At 53.2% G+C, this 23,429-nt stretch overlaps 1 protein-coding gene across 2 annotated transcripts in view; it reads left to right on the forward strand.

Moving 5' to 3' along the window:
• STAB1 (stabilin 1) overlaps positions 1–23,237 on the forward strand; it is a 52,475-nt gene extending 29,238 nt beyond the window's left edge. Inside the window, exons 29-70 of one of the 2 annotated variants that reach the window (XM_050313304.1) lie at positions 582–629; positions 1,473–1,603; positions 1,986–2,097; positions 2,331–2,408; positions 2,773–2,874; positions 3,364–3,471; positions 3,918–4,049; positions 4,230–4,358; positions 4,880–4,936; positions 5,600–5,695; positions 6,784–6,979; positions 7,483–7,578; positions 8,305–8,350; positions 8,765–8,844; positions 9,406–9,531; positions 10,023–10,096; positions 10,411–10,485; positions 11,045–11,164; positions 12,113–12,160; positions 12,275–12,358; positions 12,728–12,874; positions 13,028–13,165; positions 13,788–13,847; positions 13,956–14,132; positions 14,626–14,712; positions 15,153–15,299; positions 15,469–15,534; positions 16,083–16,311; positions 16,936–17,085; positions 17,757–17,861; positions 18,299–18,406; positions 18,491–18,684; positions 19,283–19,427; positions 19,825–19,958; positions 20,267–20,432; positions 20,689–20,795; positions 21,022–21,141; positions 21,530–21,682; positions 21,802–21,921; positions 22,137–22,283; positions 22,502–22,651; positions 23,138–23,237. In XM_050313304.1, coding sequence (XP_050169261.1) covers positions 582–629; positions 1,473–1,603; positions 1,986–2,097; positions 2,331–2,408; positions 2,773–2,874; positions 3,364–3,471; positions 3,918–4,049; positions 4,230–4,358; positions 4,880–4,936; positions 5,600–5,695; positions 6,784–6,979; positions 7,483–7,578; positions 8,305–8,350; positions 8,765–8,844; positions 9,406–9,531; positions 10,023–10,096; positions 10,411–10,485; positions 11,045–11,164; positions 12,113–12,160; positions 12,275–12,358; positions 12,728–12,874; positions 13,028–13,165; positions 13,788–13,847; positions 13,956–14,132; positions 14,626–14,712; positions 15,153–15,299; positions 15,469–15,534; positions 16,083–16,311; positions 16,936–17,085; positions 17,757–17,861; positions 18,299–18,406; positions 18,491–18,684; positions 19,283–19,427; positions 19,825–19,958; positions 20,267–20,432; positions 20,689–20,795; positions 21,022–21,141; positions 21,530–21,682; positions 21,802–21,921; positions 22,137–22,283; positions 22,502–22,651; positions 23,138–23,188 — 4,839 coding nt within the window. In that variant the 3' untranslated portion in view covers positions 23,189–23,237. The remainder of the gene's footprint in view (positions 1–581; positions 630–1,472; positions 1,604–1,985; positions 2,098–2,330; positions 2,409–2,772; positions 2,875–3,363; positions 3,472–3,917; positions 4,050–4,229; positions 4,359–4,879; positions 4,937–5,599; positions 5,696–6,783; positions 6,980–7,482; positions 7,579–8,304; positions 8,351–8,764; positions 8,845–9,405; positions 9,532–10,022; positions 10,097–10,410; positions 10,486–11,044; positions 11,165–12,112; positions 12,161–12,274; positions 12,359–12,727; positions 12,875–13,027; positions 13,166–13,787; positions 13,848–13,955; positions 14,133–14,625; positions 14,713–15,152; positions 15,300–15,468; positions 15,535–16,082; positions 16,312–16,935; positions 17,086–17,756; positions 17,862–18,298; positions 18,407–18,490; positions 18,685–19,282; positions 19,428–19,824; positions 19,959–20,266; positions 20,433–20,688; positions 20,796–21,021; positions 21,142–21,529; positions 21,683–21,801; positions 21,922–22,136; positions 22,284–22,501; positions 22,652–23,137) is intronic. The other variant, XM_050313305.1, reaches the window with a different exon arrangement.
• The last annotated feature ends 192 nt before the right edge of the window (positions 23,238–23,429 follow it).

Below are 23,429 nucleotides of genomic sequence, written 5' to 3' on the forward strand. Positions count from 1 at the left end.
TCCTTTTGAGGCTGGAGAGAACTGGCTCTGCTCTCACTTCACTTTTCTCTGTTACCTGAGTTGACTCCTTCTCCCAGCACCAGCCTGACAGCACAAGTGTATTCCAAGGCCACAGGGACAGAACTGATGCCAAGGCCAATTATTGCCAGTGAAAGAATTGGCAATAATTTCTAAGCTGCCTCACCACTGTGCAGGTTGCACCTGTCCTGTGCAATAAGTCATCTTTTCTTTGTTGTTCAGAAGGTTTTTCAAATCAGAGCTTGCCAGGCCCATTTTCTGTCATTAGAAATATCAAAGGCCACTGTGGATTCAATCCTTGTCCCTGGTAAACATGAGCCATTGCAGATGAGTTGAAAAGAGTTTATTTGGGAATACATATTTAACGGCTGACATTTGGGGTTAGGAGTGCCCATCTCTCCTCACAATACACGGTGCCTGTGATGGCTGTGGAGTGAGAGGAATGTCTAAGTCATTATTGCCAGGTTTGGTGTCTCAAGGGGTTCCTTTCCCCCACCCTGAGTCTCCCAGCCCTGCGCCCTGTGCTCAGCAGGGGTAACTCTTCTGTTGTTTCTCTTTGAAAGGAGCTGGCCAGGAATTCCCACTTTGCGGGTTTCTACGACTGGGTTAAGGTAAGAGCAGCCAGGGGACACCACAAGGGTAAGATCTGCAGGGGTGAAGTCTGAACGCTGCTCTTAGAGGACCATTTATCTTTTTCATTAGACAAAACCAAAAAAAGCAGTGAAGGAGAAATTGTTACAGAGCAGGCACGTAGGAAAGCTGTGGAGTTCGTGGTACAGTGAGGGTGTGTTTTGGGGGCCTTGTTTCTAGCACAGGAGGGAGCTGGGGCTGTGTTACACTTCATTTTCATGGCTGTACCATCTGTAGCTCCTGGCCATCAAAAAGCAGCTCAGAAGGGAAAGGAGGGTAGCATGGTAATACTGTTTTTCAGAAGAACATCCTTTGAGAAGTTAGACTCTATGTTTGTACCTTTTCTTGTTACTGCTTCCCTGTCTCTGGTGTGGGAATGACAGAGACACTCCACAGACTGCAGCAAGTCTGTGGAAATGCACTGTGAAAATGCCTTTAAATGCACTTTAATGCCTTTAATGTGAAAATGAACTGTGGAAATGCCTTTAACTCAGCTTTAGCTCACCTGTCCTGCAGCATTCACTGCTTTTTTCAGGAATGGTCCCTCCCCTAAGAGTGATGTTGAGGGTTCAGAAAGGTTTTATGGCTATGACCGAATGGGTTTGAAGGGTAACTGCAGTACAAAAGTGAGGCTTAAAACAGTGGGTTTGCCCTTGGCAGTCGTGCCTGGGAGAGCCAGGAGAGCCTGCTGTGCTACTGAGCACGTGCTGCCTTCCTACACATCCCTTTCGTACGACTGTGAGAGGGGGAGGTTGTTTGTATTTTGCACTAAAGGTGTGGCAGTGGAGTGTCTTATTTGTTCATTTTTGTGCTTTGGACAACAGAAATCTCTCTTCAGCATCCCAGCAGGAACCAATGTCACTGTCCTGGTGCCATCAGAGGCAGCTATCAAGAACTTGAGTGACACTGAGAAAGATTTCTGGCTGACTCCCTACATGCTGCCATTTTTAGTCAGGTATGAGGAGCTTCCTGCTTTTCCTTTACTCTGCCAAACAGCAGTAACAGAGCCACGAACTGGATTTCTGCTTGCACATGACCAATAAGGAGTTATCTAGAGATAAATATAGAAGCAAATTTAAATATCCAGCAGACAAAGCACTTAGAAGGCATTAAAAACACAACAGACCACAAGCCATTGGAAGTGGGGTTTTTCTCATGTACTTTCAGAGAGAGATTTTTGACACAGATGGCATCAGAACAAGTAATTCCCTCCATTGTTCTCTCCACATGCTTAATTACTTCATATCAGAGATATGAATGTTGGGTGGTACAGTCTTATCTCCCTGTTATTACCAACAGTTCCTTAATCTTTTCTTACCTGCCTTTGTTCCCTTCAGGGCCCACTTTCTCGAAGGTGTCTTCACTGCTGAAAAGCTCAAAAAGTACGACAGGCCAGAATTACCCACTCTCAACCCACAGACCAGATGGCAGATAAACACCACGAGCAGTGTAAGGGTTTCTTACATAAGGCTCGTGCACCCATCTCAAATTTAACTGTTCAAGAGCTGCTGTATCCAGTGGGGAGCCTGGATACTGGTGCCCTCAAACACAGACATCTTTCAAAGCCTGTATCCACACTAACCGTGTGCAAGAATTGAAAGAGATTGAAAGAAAAATATGTCTGGTTTGCACTTACTTGACAATTTCTAATCTTTTTCCTTCTCCCTGTGGTACTTTTGCAGGTATTAACCATCCAGAATGCAAGTATAGTTGTCAGTGACATCCCTGCCAGCAACGGCATTATCCATGTCCTCAGTAAGGTACGACACTGGCAAACACTGCCGTTGTAGCAGCAGGTTTGTGTTGCAGCCTCTGTGGTGGGGCCAAGGAGGAACACATGTCTGGACAGTTAGGAAGGGACATAAAGGCAAAAATATATCAAGTTATCACCAGTCCTGACAGATGTTTCCTGTGCAGCACTGTTTAATGTTTAAAACATTTGTCTCCAGGACAAGCAGGAGGGGAGTTCCCTTCTCCTGGCTGACAGAAGAAGTGTCCAGGCTATTGCAGAATTGTTTAAAATGAGACCTTTTCTAATTGCCTTTCTTGCAGGGCAGGAGTCTGATGTGACTCCCCACAGGGTCCCTTGCCCAGCCCTGCTTTATGAACTCGTTTTTTCCACAGGTTTTGTTGCCACCCTCGGGAGATGTCCCCCCGAGTCCTCCTGGTCTGCAGGAACAGCTCGAGTCTGTGGCCTCATTCAGCACATTCAAGGAGTTGCTAGAGGTAAGCAGCTGAGGTGAGCTCTGCTGTCACTGCCAGGACTGTCTTTTGAGCAAATTTCCCACCTTATCTTCTACTGGTGGACCAAAATTTGGACTGCCTGGTGAGGAAAGGGGGATCACCCATTTCCTACCATTCGTGAGGAATCTTCCAGGAAAGCTCTTTTGAGCAGCCAAAGAGGGGTGTAATTACAGGTAGATCTCTAGATTACTGGCACGCATTGCAGTGGAAGATGACCTGTCTGCTGCAGGTGCTCTCATGCCTGTACAGGGCAGAGAAACCTGGAGGAAAGGGAAGGCTTGTTCATAGGTGAGAAGGTGCACTTAAATCAGCCAGGATGAGGAGCAAGCAATCAGATGGGTGTGACTGAGCAGAAGTTCTATATTCCACTTTCAAGCATTTCCTCTTGCCTTTGTAATTGATTTCGTGTGTGGTTTGGTTTTTAGCGAGTATAAGAATAATAACTAATGTTCCTGTGTGGACATTTTTTAGCAATACCAGCTCACTGGGAAGATCGAGTCGTCTGAAAAATACACCATTTTTGTTCCTGGAAATAATTCCATTGAGGAGTACTGCCGTGCTGCCAATGTGACCCAGCTGGTAAGCTCACTGCCTGCTTGCAGTCTGAATATGTACACTGATCCACCGTGGAGAGAAGACACACATCTGATGCTAAAAGCTGGGAGAAACGTGGCACAGAAATGAGAGCATCTCCTGGGGTGTTGCAATGGGATCTGAAAAGAATATCAAGACTCAAGTGCTGATTAGAATAGTATGTGGATAGGTGACACAATATATTCCCTTTCCTGGCTGGCTGTGGCACATCTGTGACAATTTTCAAACTTCTGGAAGGTTCTAGAAAACATTTAAGGCTTCATCAAGTAAGAGAATTATTGTGTGATCAGTCACCTGAGATAGAGTTACTAGGCTCTGTGGGCTTAACTAACTGTTCCAGAGGCTTAGGAACATTTCTTACGCCTTACCTCTGACTGAACTGCAGGGGGGAAGTCAAAATAGTCCTAACATTTGTATTTTTGTGGATTTAGGACAACGCGACAGTGCAGTACCACGTTGTACTGGGAGAAAAGCTCTTGCCCACAGACCTGAGAAGTGGAGTTCATAAGAACAGCATGTTGGGGCTCTCCTATTGGCTCATGTTTTACCAGAACAGCACCCAGGTAAGGGAGGCAGACTGTTCTGCCACATCTGGCTTGACCTATCACTTCCTGAGGCTGGGGCTGGATACACCCATTTCTGTTTTCCACACCCTGGCAAGTTTACTGCTGTGACTGTCTGAGAGCTGCCAAGCAATCCCTGCAGAAGGAGTTTTCTTCTTGCTGTTTTCTTCTGCTTTGCAGAAGTTTGTCAACAATATTCCTTTGGATGGAAAATTCCTCGAGACCAAGAACGGAATGCTGGTGGGGGTGTCGCAGGTGCTCCAGATACAGAAGAATCGTTGCACTGCCAACACCACCACCATACAAAAGGTAATGATGGTGACCAAGGAGCTGACCACCACACCCACAGGCAGGGTTTCTCCACTTGCTGAACCAGACTGATGGGTAACAGGCAACCTACCTTGTCTCTCCTCATGGATGAGACGGTAGCTTGTGGTCTGACCCCAGATGAGCCTCACGTGAAATGGGGCATCCTGGAGACTCAGATTCTGTACTTCTAATGCAACAGATCTGCAGCTCTTGTGCTCATCACATTCAGTTCCCTTGCTGGGGCTCTCTCAGAGTGCCAGCCTTGGTGCAGGCTGATGCAGGGACTCCCAGCCTTGCATGAAGGAACTCCAGGCCTAAAGAAAGCCCTACCCAGCTCAGAGGCTCAGGAAAGGGGTAGCATGTGGTCTCTTCTTTTGGTGGTTTGAGCCATGGAGTTAAATACATCTTTGTCGCAGCCAGCAGCCAGTACAGCACCATTTGTGCTGTAATTCAGGATTAGTGTCATGGTGTGACGTGGGCAGAGGGCACACATGTGACTTGTCCTGTTCTCTGTGCCCTAGTCAAGGTGCGGCAAGTGTGAGAAGGGGATCAAGTGTCCTCCTGGATCAGTTCTTGTGGTGAGTCTTTGATTCATGTGATAGTTCACAGACTGTTTGCAGATAGTGCTTTGATGTCCTTTTATTTCTCTATAGATGATATCTTGAAAAAAATGTGCCCTTGAGTCCTCTGTGGCTCATCCATTACCAAGGTTTATAAGAGAAAGCAGAAACCAAGGGAGGGGTTTTTTTTCCCTCTTTCACTCTTTCCACATCACCATCAAGGAAAGCCAGTTTAGAGGTGCCAGCAGCAATTTCCCTGCCTGGACCATTGGTTTCTTCACACAGATGGGCTGGTTGTGCCTGTAGCTTGTTTGTGAGTGACAAACATTTCCAGAGAGGAAAATAACTAAGCATCTCATCTCCATGCTGGCTGTGAATTGCCTAACAGCTACATCTGGCTTCTTAGGCTTCACTGCTTTACGCTATGCCCAAAATTTTCCAATTCTTTTTTCTCATTATTCAGACTGACATGTGTAGCAAGGATTTGGCAGGTGGCAGAATTGACTCTGTGTGGTGACCTCACACCCAGAGATGCCTCATTGGTCTCAGCTCTGGATAGTTCAAATGTTTAGGGCTGTTCCTGTAGGAAACAAAACAAGAACAGTGTCATATGAACCAAAACCTACACTGTTTGCCTAAATATTGTAATACCTTCTCTCTGTGTGTTAATTATGCCCTCAGGAACTGCCAGGGAGCAAGAACCTCGCTCGCTGCGAGCTGCGCTCTGGGGACGCAGGAATACTTGGCTGCCATTTCACCTGTGCAAAAGTTTCTCTGGTGAGAAAAGCATTTGCCTCTGATTCACTTTGACAAAAGTGAGATGGGTATCAGCAGTGCAGCTGTGCAAGCACAGGCTGTGCTGAGGTCCTGGCTGCGTCTGTGCCAAGGCATAACTGAGGCCGGGCTTGTCTGGGAGTCGCTCTCCATCCTGGAGATGGAGGGCACTGGAGCAAAACCAGACCTGCAGGAATGTCTGCACAGTGATGGACTGTGATCTGCTGCTTTGGTATTGTTGCTCTGCGTTTTGTCCTGCACAGGAAGAGAAGGAGTTGAATGTTTGTAGCCTGGTTTCCTAAGGAAGTGAGGCATAAATGATGGTATTTTCCTTGTGCATGTGCCTTCCCGAATAACTGATGACTAATTGGAGCTGAATCAGAGGGAGGAGCAGAAGGTCTTGTACCTTGTATTAAGTGACAGCCCCTACCAGTTTTGTGAAAGTGTGTGTCTGGGATAAACACTTGAAAAGGAAATGGTAAAAGGAAGACTTGCATGAATTTGAGGTCTTATAGGTATTGCAGCATCTCCCAGGCAAGTTTAGTGGGAGTGGGAGATTGAAGAGAAGGAAGAGAGGGAATTGGACGTACAGTACTCCCAGGGAGAGCTTCAGTCAGCACTTGTACCTCACTGGGCACTTCTGCATCCCTTCATTAGATGTTTATTTTCATCTGTACTTGGTCCCATCATGGTTTCTTCCCTCCATGGGTAGATGCAGAAAGAAGTAAGAGCAGTCAATTTAGGCTTTGGAACCAAATCAGCTTCTCTCTGCCCTACAGAGAGACACAATGGGGACACAGGAAGGAAATGGGCTGCAGGGACAATGGCCTAAACATCTGAGTTACTCACCAAAAGGGCCAGTGTTGCTCAAGGGCCATGCAGACCTTTGCACAAAGCTCTGGGCAACAGAACACCCTATTTTGGGGTGTTCACTCCATCTTACCTGTGCACACACCTGGCTCTTTCATGGGCTGTCAGAAATAATTTCTATTGTGTTAAAGGAATGGAGCAGCTTCCCCTGTACAGTAAAGCTGTACCTTGTCCTGCTGCACAGGATGGCTCATCCCAGCTTGTTCTTGTTGGTTTTCCAGAGGTCTGTCTGCTGCCCCGGCTACTACGGACACATGTGCGAGATGTGCCCAGGGAAGCCAGGCCAGTGGTGCTCTGGGAACGGGGAATGCCAGGATGGCATCCAGGGCAGTGGAGAGTGCCGGTGCCTGGAGGGTTTCCACGGCACTGCCTGTGAAATGTGTGAAGTGGGACGATACGGGGCTGACTGCAAATCAGGTGACACCAATGGCTTGTCTTGAATGTCCTGCTTGCAAAGGGAGAGAAGTGGCCACGTCTCAGCTCTTGGGAGGGGTGGTGGGAAGGGAGAAACATCTCAAAATCTCTGAGACAGGCAAATGGCTGGCAGGCCATGAGAGTGAGTGAGTGAGTGAGTGAGTGAGTGAGTGAGTGAGTGAGTGAGTGAGTGAGCAGAGGTGGTCAGCCAGAGGAGTGGCCCCATTTTTTATCCTCAAGCCAAAGCATGTGCTGTGCTGTGCTGCTCATCCTGTTGCCACCCAAAACCAGGATGTTCCTCTACAGAAAGTAGAGTCGAGTGGTCTATTCCTGGGCTTTTTGGCCTGGCAGTGAGGGAGCAGGAGCTGATACTCCTGTGATATTTTCTTTATGGCACTTTGATGAGTTGGATTAGGAGCAGAGCAGCCAGCAAAATGGCAGCAGGTCTCTCTGCTTGAGAGAGCTGGTTGGTTTGACAGTGCTGAGTGTTTGTATCTCCCCTGCAGAATGTGCCTGTGACAATGGGATATGTAACGATGGACTGCAAGGGGACGGGAGCTGTGACTGCTTCCCAGGGTGGAAGGGCCCCACCTGCCAAGAGAGTACGTGAGTGTGAAGGGACCTGTGGTGTAACATTGCCTTTCTAGCACAGAAATCCGTGTGATCCTCTTTAGCTGCCAGAGGAATTCTGTGTTAGCTGAGCAAGGTGACCACAGTCACATTTTCATCCTCCTGAAATGTGCTCACTCATTCCCAGGCAGAAGCTGCATTTCAGCCAGATTGGGTTGACCATGACTCCTGTTACTTGCCTAAAGAGATGGCAGGACTTCATTTGAATTTTCAAAGGGCCACAGTGGGTCTGCACAGCTGCTTTTTCTGCTCACAGATCTATTCATTTAGGTGGGCTCAGGCTGTAGTTTGCCATTATCAGTAAATCTGCTGCATGTCAAAATAACACGTCGAGGATGGACTTGGGATTTTGTTTAGCATTTGGGTGGAGAGAAACCTGGACTTCTAAATACTTTGGCATTTTAAAGGTTTGTACACAAAGACTTATTTTATAGTGAAGTCAAATGCTTTGGGGGCATTTAGAAATAGAAACTGAGTGGAGCTCAGTCCTGTCTAGTGCAAATGTAAAGCATCTTTTGCTTCAAAAGGGCCAAAGCCAAATGGCTCTGTATGCCTGGATTAGTTAGAGGGTTCAGTCCTTGTTTCATTCCTTGCAGTGTGGAGGACTTTTGCAGGGTCCTTTTCTCTAGCTGGCAGAAAGGACCCCAACAAGTGCTAAACTGAAAATGCCAAGTCACTTTTTGTGTCTTCTCTCGCAGGAATCAAGACTGACCTATGCAATAACACCTGCCATCAAATGGCCAAGTAAGTGCAGACGAGGGGCTGAGTCATCCATGTCTGATTGTAAGTGTTATACTCAGAGGTGATTCTGTGTTTAGGCCTTTGCAGAGGTGTGGGAGAAGGTGCCTACTCATTAAAAATGCATAAATATTAGTTCCATTTTGGGAACTCTCTTTGGTGCTGAGCTGCATCCATTTTTCCCAAAGATTTTGTCTGTCTGAGCATAAATTCATTCCAAGTCCTTTCTGCATGTGTGGATGGCCTGGATGCCAGGTCCTGGCCAGCATGACTTGAGTGTTTGGTGCTGTAAAGAAATCCACAGCACGTTCCTCATGTGGTCACTGTGGTCTCTGCACATGCCAGACTTGTACTTGTTTCCCTCTGGCTGAGCAAATCAGGAGGTGCCTTCAGTGATTGTTTATCCCTTTCTTGTTTCAGCTGCCTCAATAGTTCCACAGATTCCCTACCTACGTGCTTCTGCTCTGCTGGATACACAGGGAATGGGACCCATTGCACAGGTATGTCCACCAAGGACAGGGGGAAATGAACGGTGGGATGTTGCCAGAGGAAAGGTCACTCAAATCCTCTTCCTCTCAGTCATCCACCATGAGCTTTGCCAGGCTTTGGCAGAGAAGTTTTCCAGTCCAGAGCTTTACCCAGGATGTTCTTGGTGTTGCTAAAGCCTGCAAGAGAGGGATAAAAAGGCAGGCAAGTGTAGGAGGGCAGTTCTTATTGCCTGTGGAGAGAGAGGCACATGAACGGGTTGTATTTGTTCTGATCTTACAGCAATGGTGACAAAGATATAGCAATTTTGGCCATGAATCCCTGCAATATGGATGTTTCAATTCCCTAGAACTTTGTGATTCTTCTGTTTGCTGGCCATGCCAAAACCAGGTAGAAGCAGTGCAGCAGTTGTGCCAAAATGAGGTAGAAATTTGGGATACCACTCCAGAGCTACATTACAAACCTGATCTACGTCAAAAGCAAACAGACCAGGAAAAAACAAGTGATCATTCTGGCACAGTTGATCATTCCCAGGTGCTCTGAACTGATTGTGCTTCTCTTGTTTGTGGTCCCAGAAATAGACCCCTGCACTATGGACCATGGTGGCTGCTCCGTGCACGCTGTGTGCACCAAAGTGTCCCCAGGAGAGAGGGTCTGTGTCTGTAAGGATGGCTACGCTGGGGACGGGACACTCTGCCTGGGTGAGTGCTCCGTGCGTGCTCTGGGGATAGCAGAGAGGCATCATTCCTGCTTAGGGGGATTCCAGCCTCAAACCATGAGTGTGTTGGTGTCAAACCAGAAGAGCCCTGCCAGGTTTCTCACTCTGATCCATGTCATGGAGAGGCCCAGAGACAGAGGGTGAGGGCAAGCTCACACAACGGTGCTCTGAGATGAAGGTGGAACTGGAGGAGAGTCCAGCCCTCTCATGGCCTTCAAAGTACACCCAGACAGGCATGGAATTTTCTGTGGGCACATTTACCACAGTTTAGAGACCCACATGCAGCAGGAGTAGAACTTGCAGTTGCACCCCATTCCTTTGCTACCACAGGACAGTTTCCCAGGAAAGTGTTTCCCAAGGTGGAAAGGTTCTCCCTGTTGCTTTCCCAATACCTCTTTGGATCACCAGGTCCCAGCTGCCTTGAGCAATAATTTATATAATTTATTATTAATATAATTTATTGTTTTGCTGCAGAAATTGATCTCTGCCTCGAAAGCAATGGGGGCTGCCACACCAACGCTGAGTGCATCAAAACAGGCCCAAAGAAGGTGAGTATGTAGGATGGATATATAGGGCAGCATTATTAGAGACAGTCCTGTCCCTTGCAGTACCCTGCTTTGTGCTTTGCTACCTTCCATAGCAGAGAAGCTGCCTGGGAAGAGCATGAAAAGATGGCTGTTTCCATGAAAGCAGATGGCTTTGTTGGCCAGAGGCTGGAGGCAGTCTGGGCTTGTATTTGTTCTGGACACAAGTGTGGTTATCCATGACTGCAGCAATGGGTGTTACACCACATCCAGTGCAGCCATTGTGTGTTTTCTTTACTGTGTCCAAGTTTCAGACTGAGGATCTGTTCTCCCTCCAGGTTGCCTGCAACTGCCTTCCTGGTTACAGTGGGGATGGTGTGAGCCAGTGCAACCCCATAAACCTGTGTGAACAGGTATGTCTGCATTGTGATGCTACCAGAGGTGAAGGCCACAGCCTTGAGGTGTTCCTTTCCCCCAGTAGTTAACAGCAAGAGCAGCATTAGCCTGGTTGTTTGGAACTGCCTGTCCTGCCTTCCCACATTCTGGAGGGACTTCCTTGCGTATCTGGTTTCCCTTGCCTCTCACACTGACCTGGGAGTACATCGGTCACCTGGCACTCCCTCAGTGTGGAAAGAGTGACACAGGGTTGGAGGCAGGTGGCTTTTTACTCTCTGCCTGTTTTGTGTGGGCTTTGCCCAAAAGCTTCAGAGTAATCTGTGCTCACAGCATCGCTCAGTGTCCCTCTGAATCAGGGGGCTTGTCATCACTTTGGGTTCCAAACTGAGGTGAGAAAGTCTTGTTTCATGGGAGGGTTTGGTGCTGGAGATCCCTTGAGGGTTTGGATGAGGTTTATTCTAAGGCACTAAAGAGGGGAGAGGATAAATGGTTTGCAGATCCTACATGGGAGCTCGCACAGGCTGTTCAGACTGTTGGGGATGCCCCTCCATGGAGGCCTTTTGCTTTCCCTGGCAGAACAACGGAGGCTGCAGCCCCTTCGGGCTCTGCAAGTACACAGGGCCAGGCACTCGGAACTGCTCCTGCTCCTGGCACAGCGTTGGAGATGGCTTCACCTGCCGTGGCAAAGTGCATCAGGTGAGAGGCGTGTGCAGCACCTCCTGTGTCCCTGTCCCCTGCCCTGCAGCAAACCACCCCTGCCCTCCCAAGTGTAAGGTGCAGGTGAGCTGATCTCAGTGTCACATCAACACACGTGGTGTAGGAGCGCAAACAGCTGCTTTGAGACGAACTCCCCATAAATCATAGATGTGTTTGGTGTGCCAGCTGTGGGAGAGAAGCACAGTAAAGTGACTTTGTTCCAAAGGGAGCTGTGCTGGGAACATCCTGCTGCTGTCAGCAATACCTCCAGGGGCTGTTTTCTTCATGTTTTAGGCAAATGGGAGTGATTTTGTTTTTTCCCAAGGCAATTCACTTCTGCCCAGTGGAATGAGGACAGGTGTCCCCTGTGGCTATGCCAGGACTTGGGATCTGGTCTGGAGGGCAGCAATCTGTGTCCAGTTCTGTTGCCAGTACAATGGCAAGCAGGTGACCTTTCCAGCTATTGGCAAATAAAATCTGTCATCCCCACAGTGGAGCCAGAAGAAAGGAGATGAATTGTTGAGTGCCTCTACTGTTACTGAAAGTTAGTGTGGTAAGGAGAGGGATTTTGCCTTGGCCTCTGGGCAGCACCCTGGGACTGGTGGTGGCAGCACAGTGAGGGTAAAGTAGGGGGTTTGTGAAGCACTCCAGGTGTCCCACAAGCAAGGGGCAGTTGTGAGACAGCTACTGCAGAACCAGCCAGCTTTCCACTCTGTCCATGCCATCCTGCAGCACTTGTGATGTGAATGGAGCAGGCAGAGGTCACTGTAACATCCATGTCACCCGTGCCTACAGTGCTGGTGAGGGAGGGAGGGAAGATCACTACGGTGTGTCAGGAGAACTGGTGCCTCATAAGGGTGGGAGAGTGACCTGGGGTGGAAGGAACAGGTCACTGTGCTGGTTGGTGAGGAGCACAGTGCTAACACCAGCTGATTCTCTTTGTTTCAGGAGCTTGGAAGGATTCCAGACTCATCTGTGTTCTTTAGGATGATACAGGTTGGTAACAAACAGCCTTGTCCTTGTCTCTGTGCAGTAAATCCCACTTTTCTGCAAAGAGTCTTACTGACTGGAACCCTGTTTTCCCTCCCCACAAATGCTCTTCTAACACAGGCAGAAAGCATCAAAGAACTCAGTGGGGCAGGGCCTTTCACTGTCTTCGTCCCACACACAGATTTCATAGGAAACACTACAACAGTAAGTGTCCCCCCATCCCAAGCTCTGGCAGCTGTTTGACAGCTCCAGTTGTGGCAATGTCCCCTCTGGGCTCCCGTATGCCCAATAAAGGAACAATTCCCAAAGATCACATATCCCAGACGTCACTTCCTCCAGGAAAATGTGGTCATTTGTCCTTCCTCAGAGGACCTAAATGTTGCTTTTGTCAACCTGGTTGAAATTTCCCAAAGCTCTAAAGTGTTTTGTGCGTTCCCTGTGTTTTGGAGGGACTGGCTTTCCTGCAGGGATGAATCAGAGGGGCCTTGGGCAATCCAGGTCTCCCTCACCGGGGCTGGGGGCCCTGCATGCAAGGCAAAGTGCCCCAATGTGACCTCTGTTTTCTGTCTGGAGTTTGAGGAGTGGAAGAGCAGAGGTCTCCTCCGGGACCTTCTTCGCTACCACATGGTGGGTTGCCAGAAATTGCTCTCCAGTGACCTGGAAGCCCAGGAGTCCCTCACGTCTTTATCTGGTCACAAAATAAAGATCACGGTGAACGAGGTAATTCCCTTCCCTGTCCCACCTGTCAGGATGTCCCTTCTGCTGTCATTTGAAGCCACTGTGGTTGTGGCAAGTGGCTTGCCCAGGGCCCACAGAGGGCTCAGAGGGCGGTGCTGTGGCTGTGAATGCCCCATCATGTCCCCTCTCCCCCAGAATAGCATCTTTCTCAACGGGGAAGCCAAGGTGGTCACGAGTGACATCATCGGCATGAACGGGGTCATCCATTTCATCAACCAGATCCTCATTCCAAGTGACCTGGTGGACCATAACATCTCCTCCAAGCTCTCACAGGTGAGGCTGAAGGCAGGACTGTGCCCCAGTGTCAGGGCTGTGGTGAGGGCAGGGCCAGGACCTCTCTCCCAGCAGCGCTGCCTCAGCACAAGGCTGTGTGGGCTGCTCTTCTTCCCTGTTCCTGACTGTGGAGGGGTTGTCTGAGGGCATGGATTTGGCTTGTGAAGGTGACAGCATTTGTGGCATAGCCATATTTGGAACAGAAGGAGCCTCATCCATCACTAGGGAACAACAGTACTGGATGTAGGTGGGGAGATGTGTCCCATGCCAACCATCACACTTTTTTCCAGCACGGAGCAGATTGCAGCGTGAGATTGCCAATGCCTCTCTGGTACTCCTCAAGCAAGCACTAGGAGCTTATAGATCCTGCATTATACAGAAGATAACATTTTCTGTACAGCACAACAGGGTGCTGGAATTCATCCCAGCTCCTGCCATAGCAGCGTCTGTCCAGGATGAATCAGAGAAGCAGGGGCTGCCAAATGCCATCCCTTTCCAGGCCAAATCATCAGCATGATGGTGACAGAGACAAACTTGTGTTTAGCTGCTGCAGTTGTTAACTGTGTTGCTGGTGCTGGAGGGGGAACCCTCAGTGACATTGCGTGCTCTCCTCCCTCTGCAGCAGAACGTCACGGAGGTGGCGGAGGCCTTTGGGTACAGCATTTACAGCAAGCTGCTGCAGGTGAGTGACGTCCCGCAGGCCGCTCTGGGGGGAGGTGGTTTAGTGCACCTGCACGTTCAGTTTTGGGGCTCGTGGCTTTTCCTTTGTGTCCCCTGTTGCCTCGGACAGGACGCGGAGCTGCTGCCCCTGATCAGCGACCCCCTGCACAGGCCCCTCACGCTGCTGTGGCCCACGGACGCCGCCTTCGCCGCCCTCCCCGAGGACAGGCAGAAGTACCTGCACCGCAGGGAGCACCGCGACGTGCTGGCCTCCTACCTCAAGGCACACATGATCAGGGACACCAAGGTAAACGTGGTGCCCCCGCCCGCCTGTGGTTAAGTCAGAGTGACCTTGCCAAATTATTGCTGCTGAGGAACACGCGGCACATCAGCTGCCCAGGGAAGACCCAAAGCTGTTTGAGCATTTGAGGCAACTACAGCTTCGTCATGAGCCTCTGAGATGAAACCTTCTGTCATCAGCTTCCCTGGGAGACCACATCACTGCCAGAGTGTCAATGCAAGGCTCACAAACAGGCTCTTGTCCTACAGGGGTGATAAACGAGGGAAAAGTCCAGCTGAGAAAAACCAGGGCCTGCTTTCACACACTGGACTCTCGTGTTCAGCAATCTGGCACTAACCCAGCATAGTAGTGCTGTGCCACTCACACCAGCTTCATGTTCTGCCACGTCACACCCCTCTGAGTGTGGCTGCTGAACCCTGTCCTCACCAGGCAGCATCCCATTAGTATGAACTGCCAGTTTTGCCTGTCTCTCCCTTCACATTCTTCCTATTTCCCTTAGATTGTTGCTGGTAACGTGCCCCAGGTCGAAACCATACGGACCATGCATGGCTCCACCATCTCGTTCAGCTGCAGCAAAACCCATGTGGTGAGTGTTGGTTGGGCTCAGCTTCCACGGATCAGGCATCCCTGGGCATGGCCAGGAGCCAGTGGTGGTTCTGGCAGGAACTGAACACAGAGTTGGGGTGCTTGCAGGCATCTGAGCTGTAGAGAGGCTCGAGATGTTGTGTCCAGCTCAGGGAGGTGTTGGGGGGTGTGGCACCTGCACACACATGTCACGATGGCCTGGTTGCAAAGCCACCCCTGTGGTGCTACAGCCTTGGCACGTGCTGGACAGAGGCCATCCTTATTGGAAGGGGCCATGGAAAGTGTTATTCAGGAAGGGTGGTCCAAAATGCAAGCACAGAGATTTTGGAGAGTTCTTAGGGTGATTAAGAAATCATGGCAGTCAAAAATGGGCAACTTCTGGGTGGTGCAGACAGGATGTAGGATGTGCTGAAATCACATGTTGCTTTCTTCCTCTGTTAGGGGGAGATTCTGGTGGGGAATGGTGACGCCACCATCATCCAGAGGCACATGGAATTCAATGGGGGCATCGCTCATGGCATTGACAGACTGTTGGAGCCGCCAGATCTGGGATCTCGGTGTGATAAGTTCAGCCTTATTGAGCTACAGGTAAGCACTTGTGATGGGCTCAGCGAGGATCTGTGCCACCCATACAGTGCCATGCTGGGACTGTGCATGTCAGGAGGGTTTGCTGCTCTTCCTTGGCAAAGCTCTGAGCAGCCAAGAGAGGCAGCAGCACGTGCTGAGTTGTTGTAAGGTTTCTTTGTCCCCTCCACAGGGATCTACAGAGAGCTGTGGACTCTGTGGCTTCGAGCCACCCTGCCCTGCTGGCTCCGTTCAACGGGTAAAGCTCCCAGCTTTGTCACCAAGGAGGCCTGTGGGGGGACTGATGGCAATATCCATGTGCCCCTCATGGTTTAGCAGCAATATGAAAGCCCATCTGCCTGTGGCGAGTCCCTCACATTGTCCATGCCCTGCCCCAAAGCACACGGTCCCACAGGGCAAGAGCTGGGCTGAGAAATACGGGGTCAGGGGCTCCAGTGGCCTTTGCTTGGTCAGCCCCTATGTGGGTGACAGTGGCACAGGGGTCCCTCCAGCAGCAATGGAGGTGGCTCTGGGTGCTTTAAAGCAAAGGAGTTCAGCCTGGCCACTGGTGGTGGATCAGGGATCCCATGGAGAGCAGCCTTGGGAGGCAGTGGTTGTACCCCATTCTCACCGTGGGCTTCTGGCACATTGCTGAGGTTCATCTGTGGCTCCTCTGTCACCAGCCCCGTTGCATGTTAGGAAGCCTCTGTCACTTGTCATAAAACTGAATGAGTGGCCCAAGAAAAGTCAAGGTGAGTTATCAGTGACCAGTGTGGCAAACTCTGTGTTTTGCCTGTTCCCTCAAAGGGGGAAACCAAGCGCTGCTACTATTACGGAAACCACCTGCTGAGGAACACGCTCCTGCTCCACCGCAACTCCCTGCTGCGGCCGTCGTGGCCACCACACTCCCCGTGGGACCCCTTCAGGAGACACTTCTCTTCCAGGGGGCCTCTGAGACGAGGCTGCAGGAGGAGCTGCGTTTCCAGCCAGTGGATCCCACAGTGCTGTGCCAACCACTACGGCCGAGACTGTCGGGGTAAGAGACACACAACCTTTTCCCACCCCAGCCCTTTTTCCTGTGGGAAGGTGGAGTTACTGGTTCAGCACAGACATTTTGCATCCATGAATGTCCTTCCCTGGAGAAGGGCGCGCAAAACCCCAGGCAGGGAGCCCCAGCCCATAGAGGGTGCAGGGAACAATCCCCCAGGAGTGCGTGTGGACTAGCATAACAGGGAATTCCCTTTCCTTGGAGAGCCTCTTGACCCTGTGGAGAGCCCTGGGTACAGGACTGCCAGGGGGTGGCTGTCAGACGTGCCACTCACCCCTAGGTGCTGCCAGTGCTCAGCCATTCCCTGGTGTCTGCGCTCTGTGCACGGGCAGTTTTCACATCCTTGGATGAGTCTGCTGCCAGATTAGCATGGGATGCAGACCCAGCATGTTGCAGCAGAAGGGCTGGAAGCCGTGCCAAATTTGACCCTTTTGCCCCCATTCCCAAGGTTTGCTGTCATGGGATGTCCCCAGTACTCAGTCCCCAGACTGCCTGAGCTGTCTGTGGTCTGAGCACCCCCGTAAGCGGCAGCTCAGGTGTGCAGGCTCAGGGTCAGCAGGCAGCTCAGGGTCCCTTTGTCACCTCAGCCTCACCAAGGTGCCCCCATTGCAGTGTGCCCAGGGGGGCTGGAGGCGCCGTGCAATAACCGTGGGACCTGCGACGACAAGATCGGCGGCTCGGGGAGGTGCAACTGCAGCGAGGCCTTCATCGGGACCAGCTGCGAGCTGTGCGCGCCCGGCAGATACGGCCCCCAGTGCCGAGGTACGGGGGTGGTGCTGCTTGGAGAGGGGCTGGGTGCTGGGCTGACCCCCTTGCAGCTGACAGCACGGGAATCAGAGCTGCCACAGTGCTCGGGTCAGGCCTCTGGGGCTGAGGACATCTCTCCCCTGGGTCTTGCTGGACAGACATTGATCCAGTTGGACAAGACTGGGTGGCACGTGCTGGGAGCTGTGGCCAGTGCAGCCGTGCTGGCAATGGCCTCAAATCTCTGATGAGGCCAGAGGATCAACCACAGCTGAGAGCCCAGGCTGGCAGAAAGCATTCAGATGTATTTTGAGCTGGGAGATCCATAAGTTGTGAAGGACCCTGTACAGGAAGAGCATCTCCTGGGATGTGCTCAGCAGGGGCCCGTGCCCATGTGGGACAAAAGCCAAGGGAAGGAAAAGAGAGTCCTCCATCCTCCCATCCCAAACTGGGCCTTGAAAGGTCTCCAGGAATATTTTTGGCAGCTGAATGTTTACAGAGAGGAAACTCATTTCCAGAAATGCCCAGGGGGTGTCGATGCAGAGGCTTTCCCTCCTCTGTGAAGGGCACGTGTTACAGAGGAGGACAGTGACAGAAGGGCTATATGTGCTGCCATGCCCACCTTCATACCTGCCCACACCTGCCACCAAGGCAGGTGCCATGACAGGGTGTTCATCCCTTCCTCACAGAGTGTAACTGCACCGAGCACGGCGTGTGCAATGCGGGGCTGCACGGCGACGGCTTCTGCTTCTGTACCGAGGGCTGGACTGGAGACCGCTGTGAAATCAGAATAGGTGAGGGATGCCAAGCCCCACCACCCGCTATTCCCTGGGACCTGCTGCCATATGGCTGCTTTGCCAGTAGCTGGATAGTTCAAGCAGCAGATCAGAAATATCTCTAAAAAGGAGCTCTCAGTTGTGAGGCTCATCCTGAGATCTGCTGAATTTCACAAGGGTTGGGGTTGTGAGGAAGAGGAGGAGAAGGAGGAAAGGTTCACTGGAACGTGAACAAGCCCCTGAGCTCAGAGGTGCTCCAAAAAGAGCTTGAGCCTGAGGTGAAAGCCTGAGGTGTATCTGATGGAGTAACAGCCCTGTGTGTTTGGGCAAGGCATCTGTAGAAGAGAACAGGGGGGAGGAGGGAAGGTGGGAGCGTGGGGCAGGTGGTGGCGATGGCAGCCGTGCCCATGTCACAGCTCTTAGATCATCCTGACCCGTGTGTGCTCTGGTTTCAGCGGTGACCCCCACCTGCTCCCCACCGTGCCACCCCCAGGCCGTCTGCCGCGCCGGCAACCTCTGCGAGTGCGACCTGCACTACGAGGGGGACGGGAGAGTGTGCTCAGGTACTGGGGCTGGGAGGGTGGGCAGGGCAGTCGGACCGACCCCCCTGAGCCGCTGTAGTTAACCCAGCACTTTCCCCCCGGCAGCGATCGACATGTGCAGCCAGGACAACGGGGGCTGTGCCCGGCACGCCCAGTGCTCCCAGCTGGGTGTGAACGTCTCCTGTGCCTGCGATCCCGGCTACAGCGGTGACGGCTTCGTGTGCGACCCCATCGACAGATGTGCGGACGGCAGGAACGGGGACTGCAGCCAGCACGCCTCCTGCATCAGCACCGGCCCGGTGAGCGTGTCCCCTGAGCCGGGGAGATCTGCTTGCCATCCCATGCCCTGGAATGCTTCAGGCTGCTGGAGGACACTGATGTGACAGTGTCCTCCCTACTACAGTCCCCTGCCCCTCATGCAGGTCTTCACCACCACACCATGCCCTTGGTCTGCTGCCTGGCTGCGGGGATGGTCCTCAGGGTGTTATGCTGAGGCCATTTGTCCCCATTCCTGTGTCTAAGGGGTATAAGATGCATCAGTTGTGGCATTCCTGGGCTGTTTTGGGGCTTCTGGGATGGTCCTTCAAGGACAGTGCTGGCCATTTTTGCAGAGGAACCAGAGCTGCTCAGTGCAGGCCAGGAGATGGGACTGGGACCATGATGTAGTGCAAGAATCATGAGCCACGTACCTCAAAGCTCAGCTCAAACAGCATGTGACAGGGAGACAGTGTGACATTTTTTGGGTGTGGGGGTAGGACAGAGGCCATGTGGCCTTTCATAGCTCTGTCAGAGTCGTGTTAGGCTGTAGAGGCATTCTGAAGGCTCATCCCTGTGTTCACAGGGATACAGGGATCCCCAGCTTGCACTCACACAAGCCACCCTCCCTTTGTGCTGCAGAACGAGCGGCGCTGCGAGTGCAAGCCGGGCTATGTGGGAGACGGGATCCAGTGCCTGGAAGAGGTCGTGCCCCCCACGGACCGGTGCCTGGAGGACAACGGGCAGTGCCATCGGGAGGCCATCTGCACTGACCTGCACTTCCATGGTGAGTGCTCACCCCCACAGTTCCATGGGGTCATGCTCCATCATCCTTCACCTTCTGGCTAGGGCACCCCTCGGGAGAGGGGACAGGGACTCGTCTCTGTAGCTTGATCTGGTTTTCACATTCCCCTTTTCCCTACGTGTCATACGGGGAGGACAAACCATCCTTGTCTGCTCCCATGTGATGTGAGATGGCGTCTGATGGGTTACACTGCCAGGAAGCACCAACTCCATTGAGGAGAGCAAAAAGCTCAGGGGAAACCTCTCCCTCGCTTGTCCCTTGGCCACATCCCACCCTTGGCCAGCAGTGCTGCCTGTGCTCCCACACAGACCACGTGGCTGCCCGTGGAAGGGGCTCAGTCTGTGCTCTGCTGATGCTCCTGGGCCTTGGTGTTTTGCAGATAAGACCATGGGCGTGTTTCACCTGCAGTCACCCCGGAAAAAGTACGACTTCACTTACGAGCAGGCTCAGGAGGCCTGTGCTGCAGAAGGCGCTTCCCTGGCCACGTTCCAGCAGCTCTCGGCAGCACAGCAGGTCAGGGCAGGGCTGGCTCTGTTGCCTCGGGGGGCTGGGACAGGCAGTGCTTCTCCTGAAGGTGACATGTGGGTGGGTGACCTCTCATCCCCTCGGTTAGGCACTGTTTGCTCCATCAACAGCCCTCAAACCAGGAGGGCTGGTGGGTCTCCCAGTCACACTGGGATGAGATCTGTGGCAGTGCCTCCACACCTTTAGGTGTTGGGGGGGATGTTGGATAAGGCTGCACAACAGGAATGTGCATCGGGGCAAAATAACTTGGGCAAGAGATATTATTTTTAATCTAGTAATCAATTTTCCTCTGGTAGATGGGGTTCCACCTGTGCTTGGTGGGTTGGCTGGACAATGGCACAGCCGGATACCCCACAGCCTACCCCAACCCCAGCTGTGGGTCCAGCCACGTGGGCATTGTGGACTATGGCTCCCGAAGCAACCTGAGCGAGACCTGGGACGCGTTCTGCTACCGGGAGAAGGGTGAGTGGAGCCAGCACGTTGCCTGGGCACAGTCCTGCTGGGCACAAGGGCTGTGTCGTGGCAGCAGTTACAGAACTGCCCTTGCAGCATGAGACATGGGCAGGTGGGCATATCCCCTCTCCCCATGCCCGTGTCCGGAGGGAATGTCCTGAGGGAACGTCCTGAGGGGTATCCAGAAGTCAAGGAAGGGGGGGGTCAGTATAACTGGAATGGATGAGTCAAGTCAGTCAAGTCACATCTTGTTTTTCCTTTGCAGATCTGACCTGCACCTGCCGTGAGGGGTTTGTGGGAGATGGGTACTGGTGCAGCGGGAGACTCCCCGATGTGCTCGCAGACAACGACCGCTTCTCCACCTTCTATTCCGTAAGGAATGCTCTGCAGGCTCCTCAGTAGCCAGCAGCTGGCAACAAGGCAGAGGGAAGGAGGAGTCCTAACAGGAAGGAGTGGTGGTTTGGTCTGTATGTGGAGTAGAGAGTACAAAGACAGAGAGGTTTTCATTCCAGGGCTGGGGAGTTCCTGGGCTGGGGAAGCTGGTAGTGTTGCTGGTAGCCAGCAGTGGGTGATGGGGAAGATCTCCCATCTTTTCCAGATGTTGCTCGATTTTGCCAATGACACAGAAGAAGGACTGGATTTTTTCATGTACTTGTCTGATGACTCCGCTCCCAAAACTCTGTTCGTCCCTCTGAACTCTGGATTTGCAGACAACAAGGTAAGCAAGCAGAGATGAGTGGCTGCTTGAATGCATGGGATGAACTATCAGAGCCCCAGAGGAGAGCAGGTGTTGCCAAAGCTGGCATGATGGATTGAAATAGCCTGGGGAAGGAGGAGGAATGTGGGTCAGAGGGCACCACTGGAGTTCTCCAGTCCAACCACTCCTTCCGAAGATTTAGGTCAGGTTGCTCAGAGCCCTCTCCAGTTGAACTCTGATAGCAAATCCCTCCTGCTCTGCATGGTCATTCTCTGCCATGGTTTCCATGAATGGAGCTGCCTGTGGCCATGGAGAGAGACTGGGGTTGGCCAGGGGGCCTGCACAGCAGCAGGGAAGGGCTGAGACCAGCTCAGCTGTTTCTCATCCCTGCACACTCTTGCACTTTCAGACACTGACAGGAGAAGAACTGAAGCTCCACGTGTCATCCAGCAATGTTGTCCTCTTCAGCTACAACCTCACAACAGGCACCATCATCCCATCCCAGTCAGGACATGACCTCCACATATCAGACCTCCCAGTGGGCAACAGTACAGAGCACTCGGTAGGTTTAACCTTGGCAGAGGGCAAAAAGAAGCCCCACAAGTTTTCACATCTCTCCTGAGACAGGGAACAACCGGGAGGCTTTTTGGTGAATGACATCACCTGTGTCCCGTGCTGTAGGATGCCAAGGGGATCAATGACACAATGATTGTGGAGTGGGACATCATGGCTTTCAATGGCATCATTCACGCGATTGCAGAGCCCCTGAGGATCCCACCGCCTGTCGTTCACCTCGGCCAGGTGAGTCCAAGGGCACAGAGAGGGAAGAAATGTGCTGAAACAGCACGAAGGGATGATGGAACAGGGATGAGGTGACCGAGTCATCCCAAGGACTGGCCCCGTCCTCTGCCCTCCGGTGTGGCCCATTTTGGGTGGGTTGCCCGCGGCCACAGCGGGGAGCGGCAGCAGGAGCGGTGCTGGGGCCGTGCCGTGACGGGGCCGCTGTTTCCGAGCAGGTGAACGGTGCCGCAAAGGGCTCGGGCTCCGTGGCCACCGGGACGGTGTCAGCGCTGTGCTTGGCGCTGGCGCTGGCTGCGGGGGCCGGCATCGCCTACCACTGCGTGAGGAGGCGGCGGCAGGAGGGGCAGTTCGGGTATTTCCAGGTACGAGGGGGCTCCGCAGCGGGCCGGGAGGGCGGGGGCGGTGGGGCGGTGGATGGAGCAGGGGGATCGGCGGGGGCTTGTTACTGGGGCGGGGGTGCTGAGAGCACCGCCCGGCAGGAGGCGCCAGCGGGCCCAGTCCGAGCGGGGGGCGGGACCGGGCACGCCGCTCAAGCCCCGCCCCCCGCGGCGCTCAGCCAATCCCGCGCCTCCCCTCGCAGGCGGATCTGCGCGCGGACGAGGAGGAGGAGCAGGAGGAGGGGGCGGGGCCTCGGAAGGCGCGCGCCAGCAGGCCCCGCCCCCAGCGGCCGCTCGTGGCCATCCCCAACCCGCTGTACGGTGGCCACGCCCCCGACTACGAACCGCTGCACGTGAGCCACGCCCCGCCCCCCGGGCCGCCCCCCCAGTGCTCCCTTCCTCACAGCGCTCCCCTCAGCGCTCCCCTCACAGCCCTCTCCTCACAGCCCTCCCCTCACAGCCTTCTCCTCACAGCCCTCTCCTCACAGCCCTCCCCTCACAGCGCTCCCCTCACAGCCCTCCCCTCAGAGCCTTCCCCCTCACAGCGCTCCCCTCACAGCGCTCTCCTCACAGCCCTCCCCTCACAGCGCTCCCCTCACAGCCCTCTCCTCACAGCCTTCCCCTCACAGCCCTCCCCTCACAGCGCTCCCCTCACAGCCTCCTGCCTCCCTCACAGCCCTCCCCTCACAGCCTTCCCCTCACAGCCCTCCCCTCACAGCCCTCCCCTCACAGCCCTCCCCTCACAGCCCTCCCCTCACAGCCCTTCCCTCACAGCGCTCTCCTCACAGCCCTCCCCTCACAGCCTTCCCCCCCAGCCCGCTCTCCCTGTGCCCCCGCAGGACCCGCCCATGGCCGACTCCAGCACCGACCCCGCCGGGTTCCCGCAGTGACCCCGCACGGACCGGGCCGGCCCGCCGCGAAATAAACAGCTCAGCGCCACCGGCTCTGCCCGCGCCTGCCCCCGATCCTCATCCTGCCTTCTCTCTCCCCAGCCCAGCACCGTATGAGGTGCTGTCCACCAAAGCCTCCAGTACTCAGGGCACTCAGTTCAGCCGCCCCCAGGGACTCACGGCCCTCTCTCCTGCAGGGCTGATGTGTGACAGCCCCCCGGGACACACCAGCCCTCTCCTG

This window comes from Myiozetetes cayanensis, unplaced genomic scaffold (genome assembly GCF_022539395.1).
Source record: "Myiozetetes cayanensis isolate MyiCay16 unplaced genomic scaffold, myiCay2020 scf18, whole genome shotgun sequence".
Taxonomy (NCBI): domain Eukaryota; kingdom Metazoa; phylum Chordata; class Aves; order Passeriformes; family Tyrannidae; genus Myiozetetes; species Myiozetetes cayanensis.